This window comes from Kogia breviceps, chromosome 13 (genome assembly GCF_026419965.1).
Source record: "Kogia breviceps isolate mKogBre1 chromosome 13, mKogBre1 haplotype 1, whole genome shotgun sequence".
NCBI lineage: Eukaryota > Metazoa > Chordata > Mammalia > Artiodactyla > Physeteridae > Kogia > Kogia breviceps.
The window spans coordinates 20,657,839-20,678,856 of NC_081322.1; the positions used below are offsets into that span (position 1 = coordinate 20,657,839).

The 21,018-nt window shown below is 36.8% G+C and overlaps 1 protein-coding gene and 1 pseudogene across 11 annotated transcripts in view; one reads left to right on the forward strand and one right to left on the reverse strand.

Moving 5' to 3' along the window:
• Positions 1-493: 493 nt before the first annotated feature.
• Positions 494-21,018, reverse strand: part of SNX14 (sorting nexin 14) — a 75,395-nt gene continuing 54,870 nt past the window's right edge. For 7 of the 11 annotated variants that reach the window (XM_059083121.2, XM_059083119.2, XM_067011414.1 and 4 more), the window contains 11 exons: positions 17,462-17,545; positions 15,966-16,066; positions 13,613-13,724; positions 11,454-11,494; positions 11,207-11,326; positions 8,367-8,490; positions 7,927-8,091; positions 7,655-7,750; positions 5,100-5,191; positions 4,352-4,408; positions 3,200-3,418 (listed from right to left, as the gene is read on the reverse strand). In XM_059083121.2, coding sequence (XP_058939104.1) covers positions 3,380-3,418; positions 4,352-4,408; positions 5,100-5,191; positions 7,655-7,750; positions 7,927-8,091; positions 8,367-8,490; positions 11,207-11,326; positions 11,454-11,494; positions 13,613-13,724; positions 15,966-16,066; positions 17,462-17,545 — 1,031 coding nt within the window. In that variant the 3' untranslated portion in view covers positions 3,200-3,379. Of the gene's footprint in view, positions 2,174-3,199; positions 3,419-4,351; positions 4,409-5,099; positions 5,192-7,654; positions 7,751-7,926; positions 8,092-8,366; positions 8,491-11,206; positions 11,327-11,453; positions 11,495-13,612; positions 13,725-15,965; positions 16,067-17,461; positions 17,546-21,018 lie in introns of those variants that run through there. The other 4 variants (XR_010836211.1, XM_067011412.1, XM_067011415.1 and 1 more) reach the window with 4 other exon arrangements.
• LOC136792428 (3-hydroxyisobutyrate dehydrogenase, mitochondrial pseudogene) lies at positions 793-1,806 on the forward strand (annotated as a pseudogene).

The following is a 21,018-nucleotide window of genomic DNA, read 5'->3' on the forward strand; positions in this document are numbered from 1 at the left end:
GTAGATTTTTATACAGCACATTTTCTTTAAACAGAGCTCACTCACTGCTATAGATTTACATGTGTCCTAAAATTCACATGCTGAAACCCTAAACTCCAGTATGACTATAGTTGGAAATGAGGTCTTTAGGAGGTAATTAAGGTTGAATTAGGTCATAAAACCTAACCCAATAGCATTTGTGGCCTTATAAGAAGAAGGAGAGAGAGAAAGATCTCTTTCTTCCCACACGCTCACACAAAGAGGTCATGTGAGCACACAGTGAAAAAAGGCAGCCATCTACAACCAAGGGAAGAGGTCTCAGAATGAAACCTACCTTGCAGGCACCTTGATCTTGGACTTACCAGCCTCCAGAATTGTGAGAAATAAATTTCTGTTAAGTCACCCCATTTATGGTATTTTATCATGGTAGCCCAGGCCATTTGATACACTCATGAGAATTTTTTTCTCATCTACATAAACAAAATACCACAATTTATAGGAAAGTAGGTGAGGATGGCATAAAAGGGCTGTACATATTTTATTTTTCCAGTTCACCAGGACACTTTAAATAATAATATGCAAAATGCTATGGATTTTTAAATGTGAAGAATTAGACTGGTTAATTTCCCACCTGTCCCTGAGAGACTAGTAAATGTTTAAGTCTTGGTAGTAAAGCACCGATTCAAAGAAACTCAAACATAATCTAGAACTTTTAAGCAATTAAAAAGATAATAGCCCACGCACCCTAGCAGCCAGTAAGTAGGTGAGCTGGGAGCCATGGAGGTCACCGTGGGAAGGCGGGGCGGGTGCAGCATGGCAGCCTCCTTACGGCTCCATGGAGCTGCCTCTGGCCTCCGGTACTGGAGCTGCTGGCAGCAACCGGCGGTGGCCAGCCTTGCAGCGGTGTCTTCTAGGTCAATGGCTTCTAAGACTCCAGTTGGATTCACTGGAGTAGGCAATATGGGGAATCCAATGGCAAAAAATCTCATGCAACGTGCCTATCCACTCATTATTGATGATGTGTTCCCTGATGCATGCAAAGAGTTTCTAGATGCAGGTGAACAGGTAGTGTCTTCCCCAGCAGATGTAGCCGAAAAAGCTGACAGATTTATTACAATGTTGCCCACCAGCATCGATGTGATAGAAGCTTGTTCTGGAGCAAATGAAGTTCTAAAAAAAGTGAAGAAAGGCTCACTCTAAATAGATTCCAGTACTGTTGATCTTATGGTTTTGAACAAATTGGCCAAAGAAGTTGGGAAAATGGGAGCAGTTTTCATGGATGCCCCTGTTTCGGGTGGTGTGGGAGCTGCTCGGTCTGGGAGCCTCACGTTTATGGTGGGAGGAGTCACAGAAGAATTTGCTGCTGCTGCCCAAGAGCTGCTGGGGTGCGTGGGCTGCAATGTGGTGTGGCGTGGAGCTGCTGGGACTGGGCAGGCTGTGAAGATCTGCAACAACTTGCTGTTAGCTATTAGTATGACTGGGACTGCTGAAGCCATGCATCTGGGAATCAGGTTAGGGCTTGACCCAAAACTCTTGGCTAAAATCCTAAATATGAGCTCAGGACAATGTTGGTCAAGTGACACTTATAATCCTGTACCTGGGGTGATGGATGGAGTTCCCTTGGCTAATCTCTATCAGGGTGGATTCAGAACAACACTCATGGCTAAGGATCTGGGATTAGCACAGGACTCTGCTGCCAGCACGAAGAGCCCAATCCTTCTGGGCAGTCAGGCCCATCAGAACTACAGGATGACGTGCTCGAAGGGCTACTCCAAAAAAGACTTCTCATCCATGTTCCAGTTTCTATGAGACAAGAAGACGTTCTGAGTTTGCCCTTTGGCTGTGGACACTGTTGGAAACCAAACTCTATCTTGGAGCCCCTCACAGCTCACTCCACAAGTAAATGGGCTTAATCAAAGGTCACCTGTCTGCTTCTGATTGTCTAGGTCACAATAAACCCTGGGATTTTCCACCCATTTTTAACTGCTTCTTCTTGTTATCTATTTAGCAAACACATATTATCTGAATTTTTTTTCTGCAAGCCACTGATGGCCCCTGCTAAGCTGACTGACCTTTTTCAAAAGTTTGATTCCTGAGCATCGTCAGTTAAAATGTTGCCTACTTCAATCAGGATATTATTTACGCCACTTTACAAAGAAAACCACATTTTTTTTTCCATGGGATAAAACCTATCCTGGAGGAAAGAAAAGAAATCGGTGTGAGACAAGGAGTTAGAGGAAGGAGAAGTATAGTGAATTACTCCCTGCGTCCCTCAGAAAGTTTGTCCTGCTAACCCAGTGGTGGTATTCTTGCATTCTGAGGTTACTGGTTTATTTTCCAGGAGTTGATAAAGCAAGAGAACTCCTTGCTGCATGCTATATAACTTGAACTCTGTTACATTACCTTGGTGTGCCCCTCTTATAACAACTCCCAATACTTAGCAAACTTATTTTTTACATTTTTGCTTCCTTGTACATTCTTAATACATTTTGACCTCAAAAGAATGACATCTTTAGAACTGTCTCAGAGCCAACGATGATATGTGCTTTAGAGAATTATTATATTATCCTAAATATAATCATATTATTTTGAATTCAAATAAATTTCTATGCTGATAATTTTTTAAAAAGATAATAGAACTACTGGCAAAACCTTTAAAAAATTTACAATATCTAATGACCATTTTTACAAACTTTTGAAAAATATACATGAATAGTACCATTAAATGGGTTCGTTTTCCAAATTATATTTAGAGTTCCCACATTATCAGTGCCTGATACACGGCTGAAACTCAATAAATATATTCTAAATGAACACTACAGCCAATAACCAAACACAAAATGCCCACTCTTGAAAGACAAATGTGGCTGAAGGAGAAAAGCATATAATGGGAAGAAATTATGAGTAGAATTCTCAACATTGAAACTTTAAAAATAATTATTTAACTTTCCTCAAAGAATACAGTTAATTCATATTTTTCTTTTGGAGAGACAACATAAACCAAAAATCTACTTGACTAAATTGTTTATATAAGTTTTTGGAATACAGTTATATACGTTAAATGAAATGCAATTTCAATCACACGTTGAATCACACAAATATCTTTAAGTACTCAGTTTTTACACCCAAAAGGGCTATATATAACCTGTCAATCATCCAGCAGGAGTAAGAAGTCCTTTGCTTGCTATGAAAAACTCATAAAGGAGGCTATGAGACCCAATCACTTTTCATCATTATTAAGTCCATGTTAGTCTTTATTAAAACAAACAAAATCAAAATTTCAGACACTGAATTACATGATATACACAAGAATATACAAAAGTAAAAGAAAAAACAGCACATATCTACTACACTAGCATAGCAGTCATTTCAACTGGTTATTCTATCCCAAATCCAAATGTTACATCCAGGATGTCACAGAGGTAACCTCCTTTTGTACCTAAATTAAAAAGAAATCTACTTAATAGAAGAGAAAAAAACAAACAAACCAGAGTTCATTTGTAAACTGCCTAACAGTTTCAGTGTATTAAAATCCTAACCTAATATATTTTGTGTGTGTGTGTGTGTGTGTGTGTGTGTGTGTGTATCCACAAGAAATGAGCTTGCCTATGCCACAGATAATATTTACATTTTAGAGAGAAGAAAAATGGCAAGGTATAACGATAGACCTCATAAAGTCTCAAGCAGAGAACTGGAGGTTTCCTGGTACTTATTCCCATGTAAACTGAACACAAACTATCCATAACTGCCACCCTGTTTTAATATACACTTAATACTGCCATAACTTGAAAGCTTGTATTCAATAGGTAAATAGTTCAAATCTGGTTTCCTCTATGAAACTGACATTTCATTGCTGTATCACAATCTTGAATAGTTATTTCCTCTGACCAAAGGGATTAGTCAAAAAATAAAAAGCAATGCTCAAAACTCAAAATCCTCAAGATTCAATATAATAATATTAGCATCCTCCAATTCCAATTCATTTTGTGTTCTTGGGTTCATATAAGCTCAACTGCTTCAAAAATGCTCAAGTCTGAGTTACACAGCATTCAGTGTTGCAGATGATAGCCTGCAGAGCTTGGCCCATCCTACTGCTAGGAGGTAAACTCACACCTTCCTCTGGAAAGGCCCTACAGGGTATAGTGTCCCTATCTGACTGTAATTGGGAAGGGAGGAAGTCAAGGCAGAGGCTATTCAGCTCCTATCTCCCAAAATCCACTCTATGTTTGAGCATGTCGAATGAAGAAAATAAGGGTGTTCATTTTTTAAATGATCAGAATCACAAAGGTTTCCTTAATTTTTATGTCTCTAATTAAAATAAATGCCAGCATACCATTAAAAACATAAAGAAAAATTGCTACTTTTCAGTTACCTTATTGAGCTCTGGAAACAGTTCTTGTATCACAATGTCCAATAAAACATAAGTCAGCTAAAACGCCAAAAATAATTTTTTTAAGGCATTAGACAAACAACAAAACAAAAAACCCCATAAAAATGATAAACACAAATTCAGGACTATGGTTACCACTAAAGGGGAAGGCAGGGAATAAAACTGACAATATAAAACAAGCACAAAAGTAGTACCTTCAATAGTACCCATAATGTTCTATTTTAAAGATGAGTTTTACATACACATGAGTTCATTTTACTATTATTCCTCATAATTCATTTTATGTTAAACATTTTATATGTAACAACAATTTTAAAGAAAACAAGCAGGATACAAAATTGTAACTGTATTAAGATCTCAACGGGCTATGTAACAGACTATAAACAGTAAAATGTTAACTGGTTATTCTATGTAACCTGAATGAATGATGGAATTCTTGATATTTAAATTTTTACTTTTATCATGAACTTTTAGTATATTCCAAATTTCTATAGTAAATATATATTTACTTTAAATCAAAACAGTTCATGTCATAAAGAAAAAAAGGTAATCAGCAAAAGAGAGTTATTAACAAAGATACTCTTTCCTATCTGAATGTTTGAATTATATTGCCTTCATTTAGTATAGCATCACTTCACAGTTAATAATATACCAGACACCCTACTGTGTCATTCGCTAAACCTAGCCAACACTAGTCAACCTGCTTTAATGATACTTTAATGAATTTTACCTGCTTGTTGAGAACTGGCTGCTGTAAACCGTCAAAAAGAAGTCTGACGCTTTCATACTTGGCTTCTTCACCAATACACTTGACTATCAGATCTAAACAAGAAAACCACATGTGAAACAATTTTATATTATAAAGTGACTTATCATTTACTGGATCATAAGGCAAAATCTCCACTCTCTTTCCCGGATATTATGCAAAAACTGTAAATTAGCATTTCCTAAATCAGTGTTCTGGCAAGAAGCTCTTGGAAAAAAGGGTTCTGTGGTCAAGTTGAGAAATGCAGTATCGGGAATCCTCCTTTGGGAGATTCACAGTGCACAATGCATACTGCAAGCTCTGGGGAATGCTGCAGTAAAGAAATCTGCTTATAGGGCTTCCCTGGTGGCGCAGTGGTTGGGAGTCCGCCTGCCGATGCAGGGGACACGGGTTCGTGCCCCGGTCCGGGAAGATCCCACATGCCGCAGAGCGGCTGGGCCCGTGGGCTATGGCCACTGAGCCTGCGCGTCCGGAGCCTGTGCTCCGCAACGGGAGAGGCCACAACAGTGAGAGAAAAAAAAAAAAAGAAATCTGCTTATACTATTAATTGATAAAAGACAGTTGGAAATTATTATCCCATTCAAGTAAAACAAACAAAATAAAATGCTAAAATTATGCACGTACATTTGTACATACATGTATAGAGATACATAAAAACTGTCTGTGAGGATTAACACCAAACGGGAGCTCGTAGCTACTTCTGCACGGTGAGGACAGGATGGCTTCTACTTTTTACTCTCTATATTTTCATAATATTTGAATATCTTAACATTTTTAATAATTAATTTAATTTTATGGTGAATACAGACTCTCTTCAATGAATATGACCACTTTATTTCTGTACTTTTTGCATAATCAGTATTAACTATCTTACAGAACAATCTTTTGGGAAAATGTTTACACACTAATTTAGGGTCCCAAAAGTTCCAATCCATGTATGACTACACAGCCGTCATGTATCATTCCTATTACCAGAGTCAGTTCTTATTAAAATCTGTGCTGAATGTTTTCCTCCAAGCAGGAAAAGAAAATTATTCTTAAGTAAACAAGGTGCTCAAATATTTGTCCTTTCCACTCCGATCATAATGAAACTCTTAATGCTGTTCGTGGAAAATTCTCATTTTATGTTTGCTTTTATAAGGTAAATCTAACCCTGAGAGGCAAAAGCCAAATTCAATTTATAATAAGTTTAGTAGATCCTTGATATTTATGCGTCTTTGTGAATCCTTTCATTCACCAATACTAAACAGAATTTCCCAATTAATATGCATGAAGCATAATGGACAAAAATAAACGATCCTTTCAGATTCTTCATCACTAAGGAAGAAATGAGTAGAGGACAACAGAAAGCATGCTAAGCTTCCTCAGTAGCTAAATTACTTCTTCCCAAATGGAAGTCTTGAAGTAGATGTGATTCAAATTTGTGCCTGAGCAAAATAAGAAATTATTACATTCACTGGCTTTCCATGTTGTTAAAACTAAGACTGTTATTAAAACTAAGATTGTTAAAACCATAAATGCTAAAGGTCACTATAATACAAAAGAAGTAAGAAATTACTTTGTTATATACCTAGAGAAGATTTACTCACAAACAGCTATGGTTCACTTCCACACTCAGACCAGGGGTTTAACTTAATTGTCTTCACACAGAGTGGCAGGATCATTCTGAGACTCATTTTTCAAAGATGAGAATTCTCGAAGGTACCTTCAATGCTTACTCTATATTTTCTCCCTGGGCATTATTACCCACTCACACATGACTCCCATATCTTTATCCTATATCACCATTCCTCCAATTTCCAAACCTGGATATTTAATTGCTTACTAGACATTTCCTCCTGAATAATGTATAGGCACTTCACATTCAAAATGTCCTAAACTAAATATCCTCTGCTTTGACCTCTTGACGTTTTTTCCTCATGTTTCCCATCTCGGTAAGAGGTTACTACCATTTATTCATTTAGTGGCCCAAGCCTACCTCCTTTATAAAAGAGGGGATCCCACCCTCCTCCTTTGAGATACTATGTAACTTGAACATGGCTCTATAATCACATGTATGTTTTGTTTGTATGTCTACCTTCCTGCCAGACTGAGCTACCCAAGTATGATTTTTATATCCCTTGCACTCTGCATAGTGCCTGGCACATGGAACGTGCTCAATAAACTTGGGATGAATGAATGAATTCTGACCTTTCACTCACACACACTAGTTTAGCTCTTCTTCTGGTGAAGTGCTTGAGCAGGACTCCAACTGTCCCACAAACCTATTGCTTTGATCATTCTAAGTTATTGAAAGAATCCTACTATTGTGTGAGTAGAAACAGCCTTACCTTAAAGTTCTTAGTGCTAACATCATAAAAACCAAATTTTATTTAACCAATTGAGTTAATTTTAATTTGTTTTTGTAACTATTTCTAAAATTAAAACTCACAGTAAAAATTAGCCTCAATAATTACTATACATCATGACCTCAAAAGAGTGCTAATCTATATTAAACTACTTTTTAAATATTACATTACCTGGAATGTAATTCATCATCTCTTCAAAAGTCTGTTTTGCTCGTTTTTGCTTATCTTGGAGAGAGCGAGGTTCAGTGTTTTCACAAAATACAGCATCTAAAAAGAGACAAAAAGAAACATTTGCTGGAATTTTCACCTATTATATACAAAGTATTTCCTCATGGTGGAAATACTAATAAGACAAAGAAAAGCAAGACTTTCGCTCTTTTATGTCTAATTAAAATCCTTAAGAGTACTCAAAACATGAAACAAACACATGAGAAAATACAAACCTCTGAGAAGTGTTATGAGTGAAACCAAACGGTGCTCCTGAAATAACTGTTCTAGTTTACAATGAAGATAGTAATCAGTGTACATTTCCAGGGTGTTTTTAAAGAGGATTCGAGTTCCCATTAAGAGATGATGAAGCCAGTCAGGAACCTGGAAAACCACCCGTCCTGAGAAGGATCACAGAGAACACTTCATTAAGGTAAATAGATATCTGAACATTTTCCAATGCAAAAAATACAAATGGTCAATATTTCCTGTGTAAACACTAATAACTTTAATATGTTCCAGATCAATTATATACATTGAATTCTTATTTTTAAAAGTACCTTCAATTTTAAAAAAATTATAATGGGGCAATACTCAAGAGCATTAATTTGCATCACAGAAAAAATAAAATACATGAATGAGAAACAGGTTTTAACAGTAACCACAGATATCTTACCTACGTACATCAGATAATCATAGACTCCTTCTAAAGTCATCATTTCCATAAAATAATTCTGATTTTGCTTTCTTTCTGTATTCTCAGCACGGTTTGCATTATTCTTAAACAGATCATTGAAAAGCTAAAGTAAAAGTTGAAATAATAAAAAATATAGTTTATTACACCTGCTGATAATAATTACTAAGGGTAAAGTGATACAGAGCAAAGGCATTTAAACTTTGTTCAATCAAAAGAGAATATTTTTTAAAAACCCTACAATATCAGAGAGGTTAAGATCTGCCCCCAAAATTGAATTTTAAAATATAATATTTGGGGGGGGCCAGAATATTAAATAAAAATCTTTCATTTTAGACATAACAGAAAATTCATTATCTATGAAGAACCCCTTTGATTTTTTACACCAAAAGGAGCAAATGAACATATCTATATAAAGATGTATAAAAACATCAGTAATAGCTAATTTTAATTCTAACATGATTTAAAGGTTATAAATCACTATTTAATTAAAGGTTATAAATCACTATAATTAAAGGATGTTTAGAGGTGAACATTAAGCTTTAAGCAAAGTTTATTTGGACAATAACAGTCAAAGCTCAGAAAGGCCTAATATATGAGACAAAAACAAGATATGAAGAATTACTTATAGCAAAAATGCTAAAATGCAACTAAATCTCAGCCCTACTTACCCCAAAAATATGCTCAAAAAAAGTCTATTATCATTAATAATAATCAAATAGCAGAAATTAAGGAACTAAAAAAAGAAAACTGATAAGGAATTCCCTGGTGGTCCAGTGGTTAGGATTCCGTGCTTTCATTGCCAAGGGCCTGGGTTCAATCCCTGGTCGGGGAACTAAGATGCTGCAAGCCACGCTGTGTGGCCAAATAAATAAATAAATAAATCTAAAACAATTTTTTTTAATTGATAGAAAAGACCAACAAAACCAAATGATAAAATGGACAAAGCCTTTGGCAAGATTGATCAAAAAAGAAAAGGAAAGAAAAAGACAAAAAATGTCAGGAATAAAAGGGGACATAACTATAGATGTCAGAGAAAACAAAAAGAAAAACGGATATTATTGACTTCAGGCCAAAATTTTTCAAATTTAGATAAGATGGAGAATTTTTTTAAAAATATAACCTATCAGGGCTTCCCTGGTGGCGCAATGGTTGAGAATCCGCCTGCCGATGCAGGGGACATGGGTTCGTGCCCCGGTCTGGGAAGATCCCACATGCCGCGGAGCGGCTGGGCCCGTGAGCCACGGCTGCTGAGCCTGCGCGTCCGGAGCCTGTGCTCCGCAAAGGGAGAGGCCACAACAGTGAGAGGCCCGCCTACCACAAAAAAAAAAAAAAAAAAAATAACCTATCAAAATCTGACTCATGAAATAATAAACCTGAAGAATACTATAATCATAAAAGAAATTAAATTGGTTTTAAAAAAAAACTTCCCACAAACAAAACTTGAGGCTTAAATGACTATCAACAGGTTATCACACTTATTTAAAGCACTAATAATTCCAATTATAATTCTACCAGCAAATAGAAAAAGGTTACTATAACCTTAATACTGAAACCTGACAAGGATACAATGAGAAAGAAAAATTATAGGCTAAGTACACCTATAAACATGGACTTAAATTTCCTTAACCTCATAAAGGATTTCTACAAAAAAAGCTACACTATTTATTATTTAATGGTGAAACACTGCAATCATTCCCTTTGTATAGCAGGTCCTAGCCATGAATGAAAGAAAACTGCCATCATTTTCATGTGTAAATCTAAAAGAATTAATAGATATGTTACTAAAATTAATACAAGTCTAGCAAGATTATTGAATTAAAAATCAATACACAACCATCAACTATATTACTGTTTCCCAACAATAAACCTATAAAGTGAAAAAAATAAAGATACCCTTTATAGTAATAAACAAAATGAAGGGGGTTTTTCTGGCAGGGGAACTGTTCTTTGAGGTCACATAGCTCCTCATACTGGGTCCTACTCTGGCACTAAACTAATAAGCTTCTTGCAGACAGGTAATTTATCTTTATATTCCCAGTGCCTAGCTCTCCATAGCAGGTACACAATAAAGTATTTGTTCAATGAATGGATTAAATATTTTATAAGCCATTAAAATTACATAATACCAGCAAATATATGTATTATGGCAATTAATTCCTTGATTACTGGAAGTTGTTGATTTACAGCTTAAGAAAACCCCTTTTAAAAATTCCCCAAAATACAGAAATGATAATTTACAAATACAGTTTCTAAAGAATCACTTACCCTGGGCTTCTCTGGTGGCGCAGTGGTTAAGAATCTGCCTGCCAATGCAGGGGACACAGATTCGAACCCTGGTCCGGGAAGATCCCACATGCCGGGAAGATCCCACATGCCGCAGAGCAACTAAGCCCGTGCACCACAACTACTGAGCCTGCGCTCTAGAGCCCGCGAGCCACAACTACTGAAGCCCATATGCCTAGAGCCCGTGCTCCACAACAAGAGAAGCTATCACAGTGAGAAGTCTGCACACCACAATGAAGAGTAGCCCCTGCTCGTTCCAACTAGAGAAAGCCTGCGTGCAGCAATGAAGACCCAACACAGCCAAAAATAAATAAATAAAATTTATAAAAAGAGAAAAGAAAAAAAAAAGAAACACCCCGTTTAAAGCAAAGAACGAAGCAACTACATATACTCCTTATACTGTACAATTAATTTCCACATAAGGAAAATATAAAGTCCCATCCATTTCATTAACACAGGATTCTCCCTATAATGGAAAAGTCATCTCAAGTAGGACAGCTTCAAACTTAATGGCTCTCTGAGGCAATGCACAATACCTTCTTATTATTTTCTGAAGTAGGGCTGAGAATGGTCAGTTCTGGTTTACTTGGTTTAGGCTTTGGAGATTCACAAGAATTAATGAAATTCATGATGAAAGGTTCCAAATGCTGACCTTTCTGTGGAGATCATGGTATAAAAATCAACATTATGATTTTCATTATCATATAATCCATTAAAATTTATTGCTATTTAAATATGCTTGTAACTATCATTTTATAGAATGCATATAAATCAGTTATTCACCTCTTTTATTAGTTTTCCAGGAACAGACTTTATAATTTTCCCTGCAATTAAAAGTAAAATATTAATTTTAACAAGGCATAATATACCTCATAACTGCTCATATAAATACTTTACTAGGTAATTTAAAACACTAAACAGCCAAGTAAAAAGCAAAATGGTAAAAAAAAAATTTATAATTGACCATTTCACGCTTAACAAAAATTTACAATAAATTAGGTAGTCTTAACTATTTATAGATAAAACATTTGGGATACTTCAAAGTAATCCAGTGGGGTGAGAGGCAGGTGAAGGGCTGGAACAAGCCAAGTGTCGATAACTATTGAAGGATAAGGAGTTCACTGTACAAATCTCTCTACTTTTGTGTATATTTGAAATTTTTCATTGAAATGTTTTCAAAACATTTTATGCAATGGTAAATACATAAAGATATTTAAAAGTATGCAAAAGTTAGTCAAAAGGAAAAAGAAGTTCTAAAAATTGCTACACTATTTAAATTGGCTATTTGAATAGTTTGCATTCTCAGCTTTAGATTAAGAATATATATTCTAATCCTGTTTGCCAGAATTTTGTCTTGATCGTATCTCCAGGTTCCTTTATTATAAAATATCAAACATCATGAGATTTTCTCATGCATTTAGAAATGACTGTAAAAATCAGTCAAAGTTGATCAATATAATTTAAATTTCTTTCAGTCCAGTTTAGAAAAAAGTAGACACTAATGGCAATAGCAAAAGGCATGTTAATGAAAAATAACATAGAGATTGTTTTATAACATGCCAACCTCCAACCCTCTCACCAGGCTATTTCTCCTTTGGTACCCCCATAAATTACTCCTCTCACCTCAGAATTTCCCAAGTTCTTTGAATTATAGTGTTGCATCCTGTGCTTCGCTCTTCTACATGCTCTTCCTGAGCCAAATGTTTTGCGCAATCTGATTTCAAATAACATACAAAAATCTCTATTCTGTGCCTCTCTCCTGGCCTCTCCTACCTTATAAAACTTCAACTGGATTCTATGAACTCAACAAGTTCAGAACTACTCTAAATTTATTCCATATCTCAGCAAGTAACGGCATTCATCCAGTTGTATAAACAGAAACCTGGATCGTCATTTTTTTTTATTTTGGAGACTTGATTAAATGTTTATTCATTTTAATTCTGCCTTTTTAAACATTTTGAAGCCAATATATTATGTTTTCCACATCTGAAATATTTTTTTTTAATTTTATTATTTTTTGATCATTTCTTCTTCAGTCAAACCTAGTCAGTAACCAGGTCTACCTAATTCTGTCTCCTAAACATTATGTATAACCAAATACAAAATGTTCTCATATTTTCCCTCGATAAGACACACACCAAATATTCTGGCTCAATTATATGTATTAATTTGGAGAGATATAGATGAAAGCCAAATGCCCACTTGTAATATTTATTCATTTAGTTCTATATATACTTAAGATGACATTATATAAAATATATTTAGAAATACTGCTTCTCTTCCATTATGATATTTAAAAATTTTATTCAAACTTTTCCAGCTTATCTTATTGCTTAGTCTATACTGAACTTTATATAAAAGGAATCATGCTGCATACATTCTTCTGCCTCTTGCTTCTTTCATTCAACATCATGTTTTTAAGATTATCAACACTGTTCCAAGCAGCTACATGCCATGGGTATTCATTGCTCTAAGTATTCATTTTGTGAAACTACTATAATTTATGTCTACACAATTGCTGATGAACATTTGCATTATTTCCAGTTTAGGCTACTATAAGCAATGCTGCTAAGAACATTCTTAAATATGAATACAAGATTCTCTAGAGTGTATATCTCAGAGAGGAACTGCTGGGTCATTCAGTTTTACACCAAACTGTTTTTCCAAGTGGTTTTCCTTTTTTTCTTAATTGAAATATAGTTGATTTACAATATTGTATTACTTGCAAGTGTACAACACAGTGATTCAATATTTTTATAGATTATACTCCAATAAAGTTACAAGTGGTTTTCAAATTTATATTCCCATTAACAGTATATAAGAAGTCCTTCAGTTTTGATACATGGCTTCACTCTATAAATTATTTTTCTAAATTAATTGAAAATACTGCTTCTTTTCTTTTCAGTTTATCCTCTTCTATATGATTATTTAAATTGACTTACCAAGATTTACGTCTGGTAGTATCTTATCAAGAAATTGTGTTTCCCCACCATTAGGCGAGAGAAAATCTGCCAGAAGTTGACTATTACTCAATTCTGGATGCTGCAGAAGTTTCTTGATGAACGAAAACAGAAAGAAAGGGGAAAAAAAAACAGTTTTAACAATCTAGAAGAGTGATGAAAACTACATTAAAATGATTTTGTTAACCAAGAAAACAATTTTAAATCCTCAAAAGCTATTTCATATTCAGAATAATAACAAAGCACATTTATAGAAAGAATAGTATCATATAACAGGGTAAGACCTCTATAGTCAGACATGAATGGGTTTGAATTCTGCTCTTCCATTTGCTAGCTAGGTGTCCCTAGAGAAGTTCGTATATTACCTAAAAGTCAGTTTCCTCAAGTATAGAATGAAGATAACACTACCTACTTATAGTGTTGTTAGATAAGGCACAGTACCTGATACACAGGAAGGAAGACTAAACATTAGCTAATATTATTTCTCAGTTTCTCAACTATAAAATAAGTATTACAATATCCTACATCTATCTTGATAATTAAAGGAAGCTGGTATAAAGGGTTTTGCAGAGAACTAAACATGGAAATGTGAAATAACTTGGAGACTCTGTTGCCTGATCTGCTTGCAACACTATTTTTTCTTACAAGACAAACTGACATTTTAAAGAGAGATTTAACCCAGTCTTACCTAATATTCAGTTTTGTAACTATGAAAGAGTTAAAAATGAAATACCAGTACTGCAACATTTAACTCCATATTACCAAAAAAATTTCTTCTAGAATGAGGTTTTCTAATTCTTAGAATTAGTTGGTTCAAATAATGAGTTTAATGATATCAACAAAACCACAGGTTAACATGCTGTGTTCAAATATCTTTGCAAGTTAATGTTTGTATCATATTTCAATTTTTATACCACCAAAAAGTTATGGAAAAAATACCTTCTGGGTTGAGGTATTCATTGGTTCAAATACAGAAAATATAATGTAAATACCCCTTTACACTGTTGAATATTTTTAATTTAAAAAGTACTTATTGTTGGCTAAAAGGCACCCAAATTTAACTGAATTAACACTTAATTAAAACTACAAGGGCTTCCCTGGTGGCGCAGTGGTTGAGAGTCCGCCTGCCGATGCAGGGGACACGAGTTTGTGCCCCGGTCCGGGAAGATCCCACATGCCGTGGAGCGGCTGGGCCCGTGAGCCATGGCCACTGATCCTGCGCGTCCGGAGCCTGTGCTCCGCAACGGGAGAGGCCACAACAGGGAGAGGCCCATGTACCACAAAAAAAAAAAAAAAAAAAAAAAAACCTACAAAATTCCATGTCCAAATAAAGGAGATTTTAATTTTTTTTTTATTTTTGGCTGCGTTGGGTCTTCGTTGCTGTGCACAGGTTTCCTCTAGTTGTGGCGAGCAGGGGCTACTCTTCATTTCAGAGCGCAGGCTTCTCATTGTGGTTGCTTCTCTTGTTGTGGAGCACAGGCTCTAGGCATGAAAGTTTCAGTAGCTGTGGCACGTGGGCTCAGTAGCTGTGGCACGTGGGCTTAGTTGCTCCACGGCATGTTGGATCTTCCCAGACAAGGGATCAAACCCGTGTCCCCTGCACTGGCAGGCAGATTCTTAACCAGTGTACTACCAGGGAAATCCAGGAGATTTTTAAAAAATAAAACAAATAAAATTATTCAGTTTTTGGTCTTATTCACTTGATTAAAGGAGAATGGTCATTAATTTTGGAGGAGTCTCAAGTAGGTAACTTTTAAGCAGACTGCACCAACAATGGAAATAGCAATTACATTGTTTACACAACACACTGTGCACACACCGAGAAAAACGAATTCATTTCCAAGTGGTGAATGGTAGAGAGTCAGGAGATCCCAAGTAATTAAAAAAAAATGTACAATTGCAAAAAAAAAAAAAAATTAATAAAACAGGAGGGAAAGATTCCAGAGTTCAGAAAGTACTAAACACAAAATCAAACAAAAAATAAGAAAAAAAAAACCCCAGTATTCTTAGAATGCATTTAATGTTTTACATCAAAAGTTTTTTCTTCCTCTCTCTCTCACTCTCTTTTTCTCTCTCTAACTTCCCACATCAAAAGTTTTAAACTATGCCCAATACAAGACTTTTTTCCTCCAAGAAAATATATGGTATTTCACTGATTATCAAATTTTTTTTAAAAAGTACTCTTGACAATAATTCATTTCCACATGGGAAAAAATTTTTTAGTAAAGGATTCTAGAAATCCAAATTGACAGGTATTGTAAGACACAGCACATATCTATGTACAAGAGAAAAAGAGACAAATTAGAGGCTGTTTTAAATTAAGTTGGAGCTGTACCTGTAGATATTCCTGAAACTCTTCTCTCTTAGACTTTAAGAACTCATAATTTTTGGGGCCAATGATCCTCTTGGAAGGAAGCTGGGCATCAGGAAATGTGCCTGAAATAAATATATATGAAAGCTATTATTATATTCTGCTATTATTTTTAAAACCTAATTTATAATTTACTATGGCAACTTCACATTCCCAGTGCTGCCTTGTAGAGATGTGGCATTATCCTTTATATAATTTTGACAAAATCAGAGCGCTTCAAAAGTCTTCAGAAGACCAGACCAAAGAACTTGAGTCTACTGATATCCAAAATATCACCACCCTTTGGTGACACAGATTTATTTAGCCTTCTATACTAGTAAAAAAGCTTCAAAAATTTATCATGAGATTATTTTTAAATTGGTGGGATTCTATTAGACAAAACCTTACTGAAGAAATACCTACTCTCTCACAGAGAAAATGGCAGCATTTTGCCAATGCTACATAAGCTTAAAAACAAAATTTTAAAACCATGGACATGTTTTCTCAGATAGGGCCAACTTTGGACATTTTAGTACCAAAAAGGAAAAATATTGTTGGGAATCCAACCAACTTTGATTGGTCCAGGATTTTAAATTACGGAGATAAATGATCTTTTCTCAACTCTAAATCAAAAGGAAAAGTCTCAGAGAAAGACCAAGACAAGGATGGCATTGTACCAGACTGGCAAAGGCAAAGAGAAAACCATTTAAGGACAAGTACAAACTCAAAATCTAGACAAAAAAGTATGGAGTGGGACCTTGTATTTTTTATCTTTCTATAATCTCCTTATTGTGGGTTTTGTTCTTATAGCAGAGTAGTGAAGTTTCCCTGCCCTTTAAAACTCAGAACCAACCTGAATTTGGATCAGGGGACACACCACAGAACTTTTCTACAATCAAAAGATTCAGAATACACAATTTAAGCTCAGCAATTTACATACAAAATGACTAGAAATACTTCATGACTATAAACCTAATATTAACTAAAATAAATGGACAGATAAGAGAGACTGAGAAGTGAGAGGAAGACTGAAAAGAAAGAGTGCTCTGCTTTTCTGATTGATCTACCCTTAAAAGAAACACACAACTACAAGATTTTTTTTCCATATCAAAATCTAAGAGCTAAATCAAAACATTTGTCATGTTGCATAGAAACATGTTTACCACAGAAAGATGATGGCAAGACAAAAGAGCAACTCAAATGCCTGGTTTAAATTTTCTGCCACTGTCTTTTAAATTTTAATATCATTATTGCTTGAAAAGCAATAAATTTGCATTGTAAAAACTTTAAAAATACAAATAAGCAGAAATGAGATAAGAACAGTACATTCCTATTATCACTAGTAGTATACACAAGTGTCACTGTTACACTTCCTTAGTACAGTTACTTAAAATTAGAAAGTCATTTCAGAAAGCTGGTTCAACAGCTTTCAAGAAGGCTAATGCTGAAATGTAATGTTTTATACAAAAAGGACAACATACCATGAAATTCTGTTAGTTTTGACTCAAGTACATAGAATTCAAGGTATCTTCTATAGACAGACCAATGTTCAGGCTCATGCCCAACTGCAAAATGAATGAATACACACTGAGAAATAAACAATTTTACAAACTACTACTAAAAGAATGCACTATTTATAACATTAAGTATACAAAGCTGGAAATTATTCCAGTCTTAAAAATTTATTATTTCTTGGGAACTCCCTGGAGGTCCAGTGGTTACGGCTCCATACTTCCACTGCAGCGGGCATAGGTTCGATCCCTGGTCAGGGAACTAAGATCCCGCATGCCACGTGGCACAGCCAAAAATAATAATAATAATAACTTATTATTTAGTGACATCAAATTATTAACATATTTTACCCCATACTTTGAAGTTACTTAGAAGAGATTGATAAATTTCACCTATTTATGAGGTTATTGCAATAATATACATATTTTTTCCTACAACAGAATCAGAGAGCTTACAGGAACTTCAAAAAAGTATGTAATTACACTTAATTTTTAAATGTCACAAAAATAATGCCTTTAATAAAAAGCTGTACTCCATTTTGGAGGTCTCAAATACTTAACAACTGTCCTGATCTAATACAGTACAGAACAGCACTATCCAAGAGAACTTTCTGCAATTCTGAAAATGTTCTATATTATCTGAACTAACATAGTAGCTATTAGCCACACATTGCTACTGATCACTTGAAATGTGGCTAGTGTAAGGAACTGAAATTTTAATATTAATTTAATTTTAACTGCCACACGTAGCTAGTGACTAGAAAGTTGGGCAGCACAAAGCAAAGGTTTAAAGACTGAGTCGGGTCACACTGCCTATTTCGATCCCAGAGCCCCCATTTACTAACTATGTGAATGTGAACAAACACCTAACCTCACTGTGCTTTAGTTTGCTTATGATAAAAATAATTGTACCTCTTACATTAAATAATCTACCTTGAGCACTTTTTGTACAGTGCACAGCACAGAGTAAGCACCCCAAAAATGTTACTGCCTATTATTAGCAACTCATGTCATCCTAGCATAAATTTGGAAATGGAGTGGATCGCGTTAACTAAACCCACAACAACCCAAAAACCACACCTGTATTCAGGAAAATCAACCTGATATAGTTACAGCCTACAAAAAGAAAATCCTATTTTTCTTCTTCAACACTGATCTTAAAAGATCTATATTATATTTAGCTTTGGTTTTTAAAATCCTGAAATTGCTATTCTGCTATACATATAAGATCAATGTAGTATTTAAATGATACACTTTTCTTCCCCCCTCATATGGCATGGCTTCCTGAGAGCACATTACATTGACAGTAAAAGTCTGCAGCACCATGGGCTTCCCTGGTGGCGGAGTGGTTGAGAGTCCGCCTGCCGATGCAGGGGACACGGGTTCGTGCCCCAGTCTGGGAAGATCCCACATACCGCAGAGCGGCTGGGCCTGTGAGCCATGGCTGCTGAGCCTACGCGTCCGGAGCCTGTGGTCCACAATGGGAGAGGCCACAACAGTGAGAGGCCCGCGTACCACACACACAAAAAAAGTCTGCAGCACTGCTGACAAAAATTATCTTAGAATACAAGTCCTAAGATATTTTCATTTTATGTTAAATTAAGCCAAACTTTTAAAAATAAAAGCAGAAAAATTAAAGACGATTGTCCAAAAGGCAAAAACAAAGTTATACTCCCAAAATATTTTAAAGTATATCATATATAAAACTTTCAAAAGGTGATAAACATTACTACATCTCTACATAAATTTTATATTGGGGGTGTCCCCAAGATGGCAGTGCAGGAAGATGCTAGACTCAGTACCTCCAGCAGACACACCATATTTACAGCTACATATGGATCATTGCCCTCTAAAAAGGTCTAAAAATTAGATGAACCACTTCTCCACAACAAAGGATAAAAGCACCACATTAAGACAGGTAAGAAAGGCAGAGACACAATCTTGGCAAAAACCTTACCCTCAGCACAGCAACACACAACAGAGAGGGATCTCACCAGTTTGGTGCTTCTCCCAGAGGAGTGAGGGAGTTGGTGCCCACAATAGGCACCCCAATCCCTGGGATCTACACTGGAGAGGTGAGCCCCCAAAATGCCTGGCTTAGAAAACCAATGGGGGACTTCCCTGATGGCGCAGTGGATAAGAATCCGCCTGCCAATGCAGGGGACACAGGTTCGAGTCCTGGTCCAGGAAGATCCCACATGCTGCGGAGCAGCTAAGCCCGTGCACCACAACTACTGAGCCTGCACTCTAGAGCCCGTGAGCCACAACTGCTGAGCCCACGCACCGTAACTACTGAAGCCCACACACCTAGAGCCCGTGCTCCACAACAAGAGAAGCCACCACAATAAGAAGCCCACGCACCACAATGAAGAGCAGCCCCCGCTCGTCACAACTAGAGAAAGCCCAGGTACAGCAACAAAGACCCAGTGCAGCCAAAAATAAATAAAATTTTTTTAAAAAAAAAGAAAAGAAAACCAATGGGACTGACATTCAAGGGACCCAAAGTGCTACAGGAAACTGAAATTCCCCTTTTAAAAGGCTCTTGTGGGGGATCTCACTCACCCCAAGCCCCAGCAAAAAACAGCAGTTTGAAAAGTGCCTAGACTAGGGACTTCCCTGGCGGTCCAGTGGTTAGGACTCCTCGCTTCCACTGCAGGGGGCCCAGGTTCGATCTCTGGTCGGGGAACTAAGATCCCGCAAGCCGCACAGTGCGGCCAAAAAGCAAAAGCAAAAGAAAAGAAAACAAAGTGCCTAGACTACATGTAAGAAGACCCATTTGCTAATCTAAAAGCATTCTGGAGGGGCAGGGGACAGCTGAAACTCTCCCAAGACGCAGGCAGGGGCAGATGCCATTGCTGTCCCCACCTATCCTGCTAGCACAGGCAAACAAGCTTGGAAATGGTACCCCCCAGCCTTGCTCGGATAGGCAGGGGTAAGTGGTCGCAGCACCATCCCACTGCCTTGCTGAAGCCAGAGTGGTGGCAGCACGCCCTGGCTCCCGGGCTGTGGCTGGCAAGCATGAGCAGCTGCAGCATTCCTCCTCTCCCCGCCCAAAGCCAGCTCACTCACTAGGCAAGGCACTCTCCCACTGCACTGCTGAGAGCTGCAGGCACACGCAGCCTTTCTGACACTGGCCAGCGTGCCCTGCCCCCTACACTCACCAGCTGCCTTGCTGAAGCCAGCAGGTGTGTGCAATCCACACAGGGGACACCCCTTGGTCACCTGGCCCTGGTGGCTAAGGGAGCTGGCAATACTGAGCTCCAGGGGACTGTTCCAGTTGGAAAGACAGTTCCTGGAAAGGCACACCGCCCCCCAGGGACTGCACAGACAGCACACTAAACAAAACCCCAGTCTTCCTGTGAAAAAGGCCTATTTACTTGGCTTGGACCTTCAGCCTGAGGGACAGGCTTCAGATTTTCCACACATCTAGGAGCTAAGGAGGAGCGCCCAGAGAACATAAGCAGGGAGACACCATCCCTGCACACCCCCTTGGCCTCACTACCGCTCAATAAGAACTCTCAGGAGCT